This window comes from Electrona antarctica (assembly GCF_951216825.1).
Source record: "Electrona antarctica genome assembly, chromosome: 5".
Taxonomy (NCBI): Eukaryota; Metazoa; Chordata; class Actinopteri; order Myctophiformes; family Myctophidae; genus Electrona; species Electrona antarctica.
This window is the reverse complement of record NC_136810.1, coordinates 18,356,675-18,369,883: the sequence shown is the minus strand read 5'-3', so window position 1 is coordinate 18,369,883 and position 13,209 is coordinate 18,356,675. Positions and strand designations below refer to the sequence as shown.

General features: G+C 42.8%; 2 protein-coding genes across 3 annotated transcripts; both read left to right on the top strand.

The window, feature by feature from the left end:
• Nucleotides 1–242: 242 nt before the first annotated feature.
• On the top strand, nt 243–4,618 carry LOC306924088 (ferritin heavy chain B). Its single transcript, XM_079502429.1, has 3 exons — nt 243–502; nt 902–1,048; nt 4,107–4,618. Exons 1-3 carry the CDS (start codon nt 329–331, stop codon nt 4,395–4,397), a joined length of 612 nt encoding a protein of 203 aa, XP_079358555.1. The 5' UTR covers nt 243–328; the 3' UTR covers nt 4,398–4,618.
• Nucleotides 4,619–10,464: 5,846 nt separating this feature from the next.
• Nucleotides 10,465–12,811, top strand: LOC306923380 (myoblast determination protein 1 homolog 2-like). Of its 2 annotated transcripts, none has more exons than XM_079501438.1 (3): nt 10,465–11,274; nt 11,685–11,766; nt 11,923–12,811. In XM_079501438.1, exons 1-3 carry the CDS (start codon nt 10,714–10,716, stop codon nt 12,219–12,221), a joined length of 942 nt encoding a protein of 313 aa, XP_079357564.1. In that variant the 5' UTR covers nt 10,465–10,713; the 3' UTR covers nt 12,222–12,811. The 2 variants fall into 2 exon arrangements, with proteins under 2 accessions (XP_079357564.1, XP_079357563.1); XM_079501437.1 differs by having other exon boundaries at nt 11,920–12,811.
• Nucleotides 12,812–13,209: the final 398 nt, after the last annotated feature.

Sequence of the window (13,209 nt, the reverse complement as noted above, 5' to 3'; positions counted from 1 at the left end):
CACCGGATGAACTTGGGAGGCTGAACCGGCTCAACCATGGGCTCAACGGGTAACATGTTGTTCCGTGGCGCGCTGCCGCTGCGCATTGTAATCCCTGTGTGTGTCAGTGTGACACCTATTTCTGACCACAGCTCTCTGGCAGAGCAAAGATTGGAACCGAACGGACGCTCATATTGTTCATTTTTTACTATTCAATCAAGCCTTTTAAGCGCTGTATTTAGTTTTGCACAGACATCTGTTGGTTGAAAAAAAGGCTGTAAGATAACGAGTCCAACTGACTGTTGTTGTTGCGACTGATTAGGCTATACTTAAGTTGCGCAACGTAATAATGGCTGAACCTGAACCAAGTGACAAGAGATTTAAAAGCAACCTACCGATGTGTAAATGTCACCGAGCGTTTCTCGGCAGCAGAGCTAGACAGAACCTCCCTGCTGTGGTGGAAGAGACGCTGTGCGCCGTGGCCACGTTGATCATGGAGGGGGCGTACAGGCTGGAGGCTCTGGTGAGATAAGATCTCCGGCTGATCGAGGGAGGGGTTGTATGTAACACGCATGTAATGTTCTAAATGTAAACAAACATAATAGTAGCCTCTGTCCCAGCCTTACTGCGAGGTATAACGGCTTCTCAAACGTTTTCAAGTCAAGCCATTGGACCCCCAAATAGAAATTCTATTTGGCCTTGCTCATCTGAAAAGGTTTTGTGCCAGGGACACCCCCAGAAGAGAATTCAAGATTATTCAACAGTGAATAGCTAGCAGCATATACAATATGGATATGGATAAAGTGGTTGAAGGTTAAAGTGGTGACCTGTGAATGTTTTTCCAACTTGGAAATGTTCTGACATGCATGCATGCATTTTTCTGTCTTCTGTTTTTTCATATTGTTAATTGTTTACTATACAGGCAAGTACATTTGAGCAGGACGACATGGCGTTGCCAAGGGTGGCTGCATTCTTCCGCCAACAGTCTGTGGAAGAGCAGACTCAGGCCGCTGCCATGCTGGCCTACCTGTCAGAGCGGGGAGGGCAGTACTGCAACAAAGACATACCGGTAGGTACCTCTACCTCCCATACTGCACATTTATGCTGCGTCGTATGATGATGTACTAATCTGGTTATATAACGTACAAGCCATCATGACAATTAATTAATTTCTGTGTAGTCACTGCTGCTGTATCCTACTGACTCAAAGACGTGCACACATAGACATTAAAGGGGGCTTCAGCCCCCTGACCTTTTACGTCTGTAAAACAACTGCCCTCTTTAGACCACGAATGCAGCATTTACTATGGTGAAAAAAAACGTGCAAATGCCACTCCTTTCCATGCCATGCCGGAAGGCAGCATTCAGGAGAATTCCTTTTTTTACCGAAGTCTCCTGAACTTGAACGCAGCATTTTTCGTTGAACAGATTTGTTTAGAAATCCATGTCGTTACACCTGCATCTCCACTAGCTAAAGAGTGCTGGGTTGCGCCCCGGAAATAGCTGATCTACAAGCTCTCAAACTCTCACAAGTTGTGAGCTTGTAGATCTGCCATTTTCGCTATTTCTTTGTCTGAAAGTGCCCTCTTACGGGATGTCAGTCAGCCCCTGCCTCTCTAACACTCTGCACGTCCCTGTACTGACTCACCTGCCAGTGAGGAGCCCCCACCGGGAGGATATGGACGGAGCCTTCATCCTACTCCTCCCGCCCGTAACACTCCCTGTTGACAGGTGCCACCCGACCCCAGTCGTAGGATTACCCTGTCCGGCTTCCCTCACCAGAACACTGACCAATTGTGTGTCATCTAGACAAAGCCGGATGCACCACGGTGGTTTCGAACCCACAACCTCTGTGGTGGTGGACAGGCACGTTACCACATGCTCCCTAGTGGTGGGTGGTCTGCTTTTTTAACTAGTTACTACTTATAACTGGCCCTATTTTGGGCATGTCAAAGTTTTCGTGCGTAACCGCGTATTGTAGATCTTGCTTTGAATTTGATCAGAATTAATGTCTATTTTGTTTTTGTTTTCTTTAACAAAATATCTGTGGATTCTCCAAAATGTGGCATTATAGACCCATAAATCTTGCATCAGGCAGGTTCTGCAAAGTCACACCACGTGCATCGCCATGCCAGTGTGGAAAGTCCCCATTCCAACCTTGGCACGAGATAAAAAAAACGTGGGCACTTGAGAGTCCGCTCTAAATATTTCAGCTGGCACGCTCATCCCAAAGTCAAAATATACTGTACTTCCTGTATTTAAATGCGCTGCATAACTCTCTCGAAATACACGCGTGAAACGCATGGCGTCTGCATTATGATCTGGAGCATCATGATATACGGCTGTATCCGTAATATATAGGGCAGGGCCGGCCTAGGGGCTATACACCACAATACATACAGTCAATGCAATACCCTACTATGCCATCTCTGTCGGGTGGAAACCTCATATGTCCAAATGAAAACGTGTTACTTTTCAGGATTCGAATTCTAAAATAATGAAAGTAGCAGATCTACAAGTTCTAAACGTGTCACTTTGCGCCACGTTTAGAGCTTGTAGATCTGCTCTGATACTTTGTGTGGCGCTGTAGTATGATCAAGTAGGGCGTTCATTTACAGGGATTTTTGTTACTCTCCTGTAAGTCACACACCGGTTTCCATAGACTTAGACCTTAGACTATTATTATAACGTTACACAGTAAAATAACAAGCTGCTGTGTAAACTATAGGCCACAAATTCTCGGTCTCGGTGAATGGAACTAAAAAATTCGCAATTTTAAGAAATTGCAAGTGTCGTTGCACCAACGCAAGTCGTGGTTTGCGGCGACTCGAGCTCAGCCCACAACTAGAACATACTATTCCTGAATAAGTACAGTATGATGACGATGTATTGACCCACAGGACGTCACAGGGGGGACGGAATAATACATAACTTATTTGCTCTATAAATAAAGTCGGGCAGTTACTCTGGTCTTTGTAAAGACACACAGTATACTATAGTCATAGTTAGGAGCATACATTGTACAACAGGCCATTGCAGTGCAGAAAGGCAGTACTCAACGGGTGGGGGGGTTTGGGGTCGGGGTTGGGCTTAAAAATGAGATGGTGTTTGAGATACAAGCTGGCTGGTGAGAGGGGTAGAGGGGCTGCTATACCCCCCAGGGTTTTACCCTTGGCCCGTTTCTAATGCGCCTGCCAGGGTGTACATTTCCCCTGAGTTCCGGAAAATCGGCGAGATTAATGTGAAGGCAGAGGGACAGTGTATTAATTGTGTTTCCAGATGTACGTGCGTGTGTGTGTGTGTGTGTGTGTGTGCGTGTGTGTGTGTGTGTGTGTGTGTGTGTGTGTGTGTGTGTGTGAGGGGGAGGGGTGTATAGCGTTGGAGTCCTCTTTCTGTCTCCTCTGGTTTTATGACTCATGCAAAATCGGTCCTGAGTGAGACCACTAAGGCTCCATCATCGGCGATTTGGGACACCTTGTTATCACGAATGATCTTAGTGTGGGCCGAACGCAGTGTCCATCTTGTGACTAGCTCGAGACCCAAAAGAGACATTTGATGTCTCCCCCGGGACCCAAACTAGTGAAATTAGCCATTGACACACCGAAAATAGCAGATCTACAAGCTCACAACACGTCGCACTGCAACATGTCGTGAGCTTGGAGAACGGCTATTAGTTATTTTAAGATTAAAGAGTATTTGAAATGGTCAAACTTAGCAACAAAGTAAACAGAGTTAGTGTCGAAGTGTCCTTGAGCAAGACACTGAACCCCTAATTGCTCCTGATGTGCTGGTTGGTGCCTTGCATGGTTTCCGCCGCCATCAGTGTATGAATGTGTGCGTGAGTGGGTGAATGTAATGCACAATCTCTGTAAAGCGCCTTGGATAAAGGCGCTATATAAATGCACCATTTACCATTTACATTTAGAAGCGTCTCCCGTAAACATGAATGGTCTCGGAAATTTCATAAAAGCAAAGGTCAAAGCCTGAACCTGTGATTTCTTTGAACTGGTCGGCTGTATGTAGAACAGCACCAACATAGGTTTAAATGGTAATACATAAACATCATTACATTTTCAGTCAGGAGATTTTATTTCGCTTCATTCCATGTTTCTGTCTGTCTGTCACAGAGGCCAGGCAGTGAGACAGTGTGCGCGCTGCTACCAGCCCTGGAGCTGACCCTGGGCCAGTGGAAGGAGGAGATGGCCGCCCTGGAGGCAGTGAGCAGGCTGGCCCGCGACCTTGGCGACCCGCACACGTCCAGCGTGGTCAAGAACCGCTTCTTGGCGCCGCTGGTCTCCCGCGTCAAGCTGGCCGGGGACCTCCTCACCAACGCCCGCAGGGTGGGCTGTGCCGGCGACCACTCGGGGGGCTTTGGGGAGTACCTCATTAATGAACTTCAGGAAGAGCTCACCGTATGAGACAATAATTAATTATGCAACTCTGTGATTATTAATTATGAGCATACCTACTTGTAGCCTACCCAGGTATGATGAGGTACAGCAGAGGTGTGATTGAACCAGTCAATTTGGGAACCCATTTGGCACCACCTCATTTTTTGTGAAGAGACAGGAACTCGGTCGGGCTCCTCCCCTTTCTTAGTCCGCTTCCTCCAGGGTGCTTCTGTGTTTATTCCTACTAACAACACCACTGTATGGCAGTGATGCCTTAAACATGTGGTGCCTTAAACATGTAGTTAGCAGAATCTGTTTTGAGAGATTATAAACCAGTACGTTTTTTAGTTTTTTTTTAGATATCGTATTGATAGGGTATTGATAGGGTACATTAGACAGGAAAGGGAGAGCGAGATGGGGGGAAGACATGCGGCAAAGGCCGACGCACTCGGGACTCGAACCCGCAACACGCCGTCAGGCTTGTTTACCGGCCTATAGGTGCCTGGACCGCTCAGCCGCGGCCCAGGCTATAAACCAGTAAGTTGCCCCCATCCCCTATTCTGAGGGAGAACATTCGTCGAAAATACACAATCTATAGCCTGGGCTGCTGGCATGGTGGTCCATACACCCTAGGCTGCAATGCCAGCCTGACAGTGTGTCACGGCTTCGAATACCGATCCTGACGATCTTTGCTGCATGGCAAAATACTATACTATACTGTCCTATCAATAATGGCATAAATAAATCTTACAAAAATAAGAAAATACACAATCTACAAGCTTGTAACGCATCGTGAGCTCAATTGATCTGCTATTTTCAGCAAAGGTGAAGGCTTGACCCACTTCTGGGTCACGACCCACTGATAGAATATAGCGTCAGCAACGTTGACTGAACTCTTCTATAGCCTAACTACATTTTTTGGGCACACTGACTTATCGTGTATCCTAAAGGTCAACTTGGCCTTCATGATTTTGGGGATTAGTGCAATATCACTATCCTTTTAAACCCTTTTTATTTGGCTTTGTAGGACATATTTTATAGGAGTAGATCACTTGCGTATTTTTAAATAGTAAAGGACAATGGTATATTTACTTGTCTCTGAAATTGTCTGCATTGGTGATGAAAAAGTTAGACTGAGGAGAATACTTGATAAATGAATCCCATGGTTGTTGCTAGTTGTGATTTGGATCCACATCAGGCTTCTTCACGGTTTGTGTTTGTACAAGGCATCTGTGGCGTGGTTACGATAGCATTTGGAACTCACACAAACAGCACCTGGATCTCCCACAGAGTTTTACTTTGAATAAAGATTACAGTAGCCTACATAGTTATTTTTGTGTGGATATAGAACAAATTAATTTTAGGTTTATAGGTTTGTCTTGAGTCTATAGAGTTTTGGCTGTATGGCATAATAGGTATAAAGGTCTTATAAATGTTTCTTTCCAATCACAGCACCACCTTTAAAACAGCATACCAAAATATAATTGACCAATCCTTCAAAAGGGCAAAGCTTAGCTCTATGATGCATCTCATATTCTTATTACGTTATCCTCATAAAATTACATGCAGTAAATCCTCAGTGTTCATTTAATTTGGACCCTTTACGGGTTAATTTGCATCTATCTTTACACGCTGAGCATAACATTGAGGATTTTACTGTGCACATTTAAATTTTATGACAGACTGTCATCTGTCTGTCATATAATATCTGTCTTTTGATAACCTACAAATATATTTTATTGCCGCTCTACTAAGATCAGTGGTGCTCAGTTGGAGTCTCTCTTGGACTATAAAGCCACGATCAGCGATCATCCCTGCTGTGACATACTTCAGTGATGCTTGCAGAACTCGGATACAGCCTCGTTACATTACTGGCGTGCCAATAATCACGATAAAGCACACCCAGTGCTTGTAATATTGCTTACCGTACTTAACCATTTCAGCCATACTTGGGCTACCTGAAAATAGCCAATCTACAATTGCGATCATCCCTGCGACATACTAACTACTAGAGCCCTATTAAGCAAGACGAAAAACCCATGCGGTAATACAGATTTCGCCCTCGCTCTGCGCCTTTTCGTATTATGGAAGCCGTGGTGAGCGCTCACTCATATGGAATACCACGTTCCTGCATAATTTAGCATTGGGGGAGTGTCCATATGTTAATTATTTTCGCTTTGCGCTAATTTGCTATTAAGCCCCTTGACCTAAAAACACTCAGCGCATACCGATTCCGCCTGGGTCTGACCACGTCTTAAAAGCAAAAAGCACTGTTTCATTTTACACTTGAGCGGCTCTGGAGTGCTGCTGGAGTGTTGCCATGTCTGTTTATTATAAGCGGCTTCTTTTTCTGCAAAGATGCTTGTAAATATTGGTAGTTGTGGTTGCTTTTCTTGTTTCTAAAGTGCTTATTTGGGCTTTTCTCCTAATGTTGTTTAAACCAGTGATCCTCACACAGCGACATTCCCATGTCAAGGACCCCCAGATTAATGCATTTGCCCAACTAAGCCAGTGACCCCCATGACAGATTTGTGTTTTTAAATGTTTCAATAACATTTTTCAAAAATATTCCACAATTGTCACTTTTTTCAAAGATTACTTTTGAAAATAGCAGATCTACCAGCTCACAATGCATCACATTCATTCATTAAAACAATGAACTCTGACTGCAGGGGGATATATATTTATAATGATCATTCTAACAATGTGCAAGAAAATATGTAAAAAGAAGGAAGAACTTTATATTTGTGGACAATCAAAATATGCTGGAAATTTGAATGTGGTGTCATTAAAAGGAATCTTGATATGGCAGACTCACTATCTAGAAAATAAAAACATGGCACTTCATTTAAAATAGGTTGTAGACCCCTGTTATATGCGATTCTTTTGGGAGTATGTTTATAGACCTATTTACTTGTTTCTATGACACATGGCAACAGCGAGTTTTCTGGCTTTCTCGTTGAGATTATAAAGGGTCATATATCGCTCATTTCTCAACCTTTTTTAGAAATTAAAACATCTCCATACTCATTGGGAGGTTTGCTTTCATACGCTGTATCACACCCGACTCAATTCTTCTTCAATAATATGCTACGAGCGAAGACCATAACATTGGGGCCGCAGCAATACGCATGGCGCACGTATGGCATTTCAACTCATTCCTTCGTCGTGACTCGAATGAAATAAAATAAAATAAACGTTATTTTACTGGTGTTTTTCAATAGAAACAAATAAAGAGCGTGTGTGCAACAGTCAGTGCATATACGTGCATGCACTATAGGCTATATTTCCTCCTTGTCGGGATGGTGAGCTGAGCTCTTCACAGCCCGTTTGTCTTTCATATTATTCTTATAATATTTGATATTATAAACACTCATGGTTCTCTCATTTCTCAACCGTTTTTTAAAATGTAAAAATCCCCATATTCCTTAGGAATCTTGCTTTCATTCGCTGTATGGTACATGGTTCTATTTTTATCGAATTAAACAATATCAAACGAACTTGTATGTTCGGGGGTTAGACGATTCTGGGAACATTACGCATGGATTGCCAATTTGCCAGCCAATGCTGCGTATCTACTCGCAGTTCCATTCCGATCTGAAAGGTATAGGTAGGTGCCATTTCAAAGTCTTAGTTATTCATTTATGAATCAAATGAACTAGAATAAAGATTTTTACAGCTGTTTTTCATGCTTAGAACAGAAACAAATTAAGTGACGATGTGCGTATATCTCCCTCCCTTAGCATATGGCTGCGCCGCTGTAATGACTTTCCAATGAAAACTGCAAGTTACTTAACAAAATAGAGACATAGGCCTACAAGCTATGCACATCATGGCTGTGACAGCTTGTGGATCTGTTCTTTGGAGGCATAAAGGTGACAGCATGCAGTGCAATATGAATAATTAACCCAAATGTGACAAAGTCATGTCATGTCTATGGTGCCAGTCTGCAGAAATGTAATACCACTTGCCGAAAAGGGCGCATCATCAGCTGGTGTCGTAAAGAGAATAGTACGGACATGTTCATTGGGTAAGCCTCAAAACTCCCTTAAACACTCCCATGACTAATTCAAGGCCGTTTTGCTCACACCACGGGGTGTCGAAAGCGCTTCTTACCTGGCCCATAATTGTAATATGACATTGCACCCGCCCCCACGTCTTAAAAACTGTAAAATTATATGTAATTAGATTCCATTTGCTTAATAGGGCCCCTTGTGTCATGTCCAGCAGGGTGTACATCATGCTGCCTCATGCAACAGAAACAGGATATAGGCTCCTGCCCTATCCACATGTTACTTACTTATAAAGCATCTGTTTTGAAATGTGTTATGTTCTTACTGTCTTGGCTGTGTCATCATGCCAAGACACTTTGGTGTCTCAACCTACTGTATACTGATTGAAAAACACACTCCATCTATTTATCATCATAAGCTTATTTTTATTTGTGTTTATGTATTTATTATCTTACTTAATATAACGACTGTGGCTCAAGAGGTAGAGCAGGTCGTCCAATGATCCATGGGTCGGCGGTTCGAATCCCGGCTCCTCCTGGCTACATGTCGAAGTGTCCTTGGGCAAGACACTGAACCCCAAATTGCTCCCGATGTGCTGGTTGGTACCTTGCATGGCTTCCGCCGCAATCGGTGTATGAATGTGTGTGTGAATGGGTGAATGTAATGCACAATCTATGTAAAGCGCCTTGGATAAAGGCGCTATATAAATGCACCATTTACTATATAAATGCACCATTTTATAACAAATCTTTTTCATGATGTCCTCCCCATGAAATATCACAAACACATCATTTTAATCAGTTTTTGGTATTTATTGCTTCAGGGCTGTGCATTGGCTTGGTTTGTTTTCCAAAAATAATGCAAAACTGATTTTCTTTAAAACAAGTAATATATTGGCATGGTGTGTGTCTACTTATGAAATAAAGTTTTGATCATTATTTCACCAAGTATTGTTGTTAATATTATTATTATTGGACCACTTCTTAAAACAAATGTCCTTTCTATCATTAGATTTGTTAAGCTTTTGATTACTTTATGTAGCCTATATATGTGAAGTTCGAGTTCACATCTGTTGACAGTAAAGTAACTATACTTGTCCTTAAGTAGGCCTACTGTACTTATATATAACCTACACTTTTTAAGTAGGCTATTTGTATACTTTAGTATTTCCACTTTCCAGTTGAAAATAGATTTTTATACATATTGAACTTGTGAAATGGGACATGTATTTCTACATGGCAGTATTAATACTTTTACTTAAGTAAAACATTCTAGTACTTCTACTGTACATCCACCAAGCCACAAGTGTCTGTTCACAAGTAAGGTCCTAAAGATCAACTCACTACCGCCATCTAGCGACATCAGAACTTCAAGGCTACTATACAAACAGCAGTTTTAGAGCCGAACAAAGTTGGTTAAAAGTTAAACAAACAGACAAAGATGTGGTGTTTTAAAGAAAGATAATGACATGAATTATGTAAGATCTGTGTCAAATAATAAATAATCCAAAACAGCCATCAGTTTAATTCCTGTATTTTCAGCTGTAGGCCCTGTTTTCACACTCATGGACAACAGGCCCACACCTACAGTATAGGTACCAGCAGGCCTTTGGCATACATGCAGCTGCTATTGTTAAAAAACAAACACAAAAACAAACAATTATTTTAAGACAAACGGACGGCATGTATGTTCCCATACCATCATAGCTGTTCCCCGTACCACACAGCTATGATTTAATTTATTTTTGATAATTTTAGAGGCTGTATAATTTGAATGTATTTGTGTAATATACTAATAATAGTTTAATCATGTATGACACGCATTATTTTCTATTTATGTTGTGTTGTTCTAATTCGAGGCAGCAGCCCTCTCTCTTTACATTATATTATTGCCCACAGACAGTTACGGGTAATTGTACACTAATTACCGTGAAGTTGTAAATGCCCCTCCCTGTGCGCCCATAAGGCAGCCCATTGGCCGAAGCCTTGAGCTGTCAGAAACCAGAGCAACGCCCCATCCTTCCCACCCCAAACATATAAGCTGCCTGGGGTCCCATCATCAGCAACAGGTACCTACTGAAAGGGGTGCAGCAGCACAAATAGACAAAGTTGTGTGAAAAACAACTACATTCCTCTTACTAACAGCAACTACCCATCCTTATATTGTAGTTTGTGTTAGCTGCCCATAAGGATCTTAATATTATATATTTTTTTGGCCCTCCCCAAGCTTTCTTTCCTTTTTCCTCGGGGACATTTGACAACTGTTATAGCCTATACTTTGTTATACAAAGTTGGAAGTGCAGGATTTGTGTTTATCAGTGAAACTAAAACATGGAGTTGTCGGATATGTCCTTCCCCGTCACCTCGGCCGATGACTTCTACGACGACCCGTGCTTCGACACGAGCGACATGCACTTCTTCGAGGACCTGGACCCGAGGCTGCAGGTCCATGTGGGCCTCCTGAAGGCCGGCGGGGGTGTCGCCGACGGCGACAGCACCCACGGCCACCACCACCACCACCACGGCCACCACAACGAGGACGAGCACGTCCGGGCGCCCAGCGGCCACCACCAGGCCGGCAGGTGCCTGCTGTGGGCGTGCAAGGCGTGCAAGCGCAAGACCACCAACGCCGACCGCAGGAAGGCCGCCACCATGCGCGAGAGGCGGAGGCTGAGCAAGGTCAACGACGCCTTCGAGACGCTGAAGCGTTGCACGTCCACCAACCCCAACCAGCGGCTGCCCAAGGTGGAGATCCTGCGCAACGCCATCAGCTACATCGAGTCCCTGCAGGCGCTTCTGCGCGGCCAGGACGACAGCTACTACCCGGTGATGGAGCACTACAGTGGGGACTCGGACGCGTCCAGCCCCCGGTCCAACTGCTCCGATGGAATGGTGAGTTTGTTGTTATTATTATTAGGAACTTTGTTAGGTTATAGGTATATAGCTCTCTGATATAGGACCTACAATTATGAAACAAATAAAGCATGTGCTCATGCAGTTAATTCATTTATTAAAATGTATCAAGCATTTGTTTGTTCATTCATTTTATACAATTTATTAAGCATTTTACTAAATTTCACTAAATTGGTAAACAACCAAAGTTAGTCAGGCCATTAGATGGCTGCATTTGTTATAGTCTATTGTTGTTGCTTGTTTTTTATTATTATTCAAATTGCTTGATTTTTTTAGGCCTATGCCTATAGGTCTAAATGTATCAGGCCTGCTGTTATTATCATGACTAGTTCTGGTTGAATGCAAACTAAAAATGTAAACTTAATTATATTTCTCTCTCTTCTCTCCAGATGGATTTTAATGGCCCAACATGCACGTCATCAGCCAGAAGAAGCAGTTATGACAGCTCGTATTTCACTGAGACGCCAAATGGTAAGAACGATTCCCTCGCATCTCTCACTCCATTGCTCCATTCATTCGTATTAACAAACTGTCCTAATTATTTCAGTGTATATGGCTGCTTCAACACCATGAAAAGGGTGTTTTTTTTTCTTCTCTAACACACGCGTATTTTGTTTACAACAGCAGGTGCCAAAGGCGACAACAAGAGCTCGGTGATTTCCAGCCTGGACTGTCTATCGAGCATCGTGGAGAGGATTTCCACGGACACATCGGCGGCGTCCTGCACGCTGCTGCAGGCGGCTCCCTGTTCCAGCCAGGGCGGCTCCTCCTCCGGGTCGGAGGGGAGCACCGGCGAGCCGTGCTCCCCGCAGGAAGGCTCTGTCCTGGGGGAGAGCGGGCCCTCCGTGCCCTCGGCGACCAACTGTCCTCAGCAGGCCGGCGCCGCCGCGCGTCACGACCCGAACCTCATCTACCAAGTTCTCTGAGAACTTAATATACTTTGAGATTAAGGGACACTTATTAAAACAACTGGACAATTATTATTTTTCTACTATTCTTCTGCAGAGGATCCAGTGTGATCGAAAGAAACGTGTCCCGAAGTCGGATCGAGCCGATGCGGTTCACGGTCACGGATCGAGTTTTATTTTTTACTGAAGAAAGGAGGGTTAGTTTTGGCCAAATGAAATCGCCACATTCCTCCAACTACGAGGCCCTATACATTAATGTCATACCGAACGAAGTCACGTTTTTTTTTCTTATTATTTTAAATTCTCCAAATAGACATGCTATGTAAACGTAGAAAAAAAGACCACTTTGTTTGATTTCTTTAGTGTAAAAAAAAGTTAGCATTACCTACTATTTCATTCTCATTTTTCAAGGACGGCGGACCATTTTGTTTTTGTACATGTTGTAAATAAGAGGTGATTTGTTACGACGCGCAACGATCGAAAAGTATTAATATTTGTATTTAATGTCTCCTTGTCTATACTGTGTGTTTGTTGTGAGAAATGGTAAACTTTATATTTATACATCTAAAAATGAGTGAAAGTCGATGTTATTATAACAAATAAATGAACTTGGCTATTTATACAAAATACATGACTCGTTATTTATTTATTCTGCATTATAGGCCACTGTTTTGTAGCCTATAGCATACATTATATAGCCTATATCTATCCATATTGTATTCATTCGTGATGTTCATGCATGCATGCCTACAGTCAATAGAGTTTTTTTAAATAGAATAATTGGTGAAAACTAGCGAATTTGAGGCTTTTGGGTTCATGATCATGTGCACATGACTTTACAGTATATGCCTAACTGTAAACAACATTTTCCAAACCCCAAATTCTATCAATATTTGAGCATTGTTATTTAGCCAGCGCTTTAAATTCTTAAATCCTATAGGCCTGCAATGTTGACAATGGTCTTGACAGATCATATTTTGAAACATGATTAATTAATTATTGCAAC

What these genes read in the sequence shown, in the direction of transcription:
- LOC306924088 (XM_079502429.1), top strand. Translation starts at nt 329, where the DNA reads ATGGCTGAACCTGAACCAAGTGACAAGAGATTTAAAAGCAACCTACCG. An exon ending in CGTACAGGCTGGAGGCTCTG is followed by an intron (nt 503 to 901) that starts GTGAGATAAGAT and finishes TTTACTATACAG; the next exon opens with GCAAGTACATTTGAGCAGGA. An exon ending in ACTGCAACAAAGACATACCG is followed by an intron (nt 1,049 to 4,106) that starts GTAGGTACCTCT and finishes TGTCTGTCACAG; the next exon opens with AGGCCAGGCAGTGAGACAGT.
- LOC306923380 (XM_079501437.1), top strand. Translation starts at nt 10,714, where the DNA reads ATGGAGTTGTCGGATATGTCCTTCCCCGTCACCTCGGCCGATGACTTC. An exon ending in CCAACTGCTCCGATGGAATG is followed by an intron (nt 11,275 to 11,684) that starts GTGAGTTTGTTG and finishes TCTTCTCTCCAG; the next exon opens with ATGGATTTTAATGGCCCAAC. An exon ending in TTTCACTGAGACGCCAAATG is followed by an intron (nt 11,767 to 11,919) that starts GTAAGAACGATT and finishes TGTTTACAACAG; the next exon opens with CAGGTGCCAAAGGCGACAAC.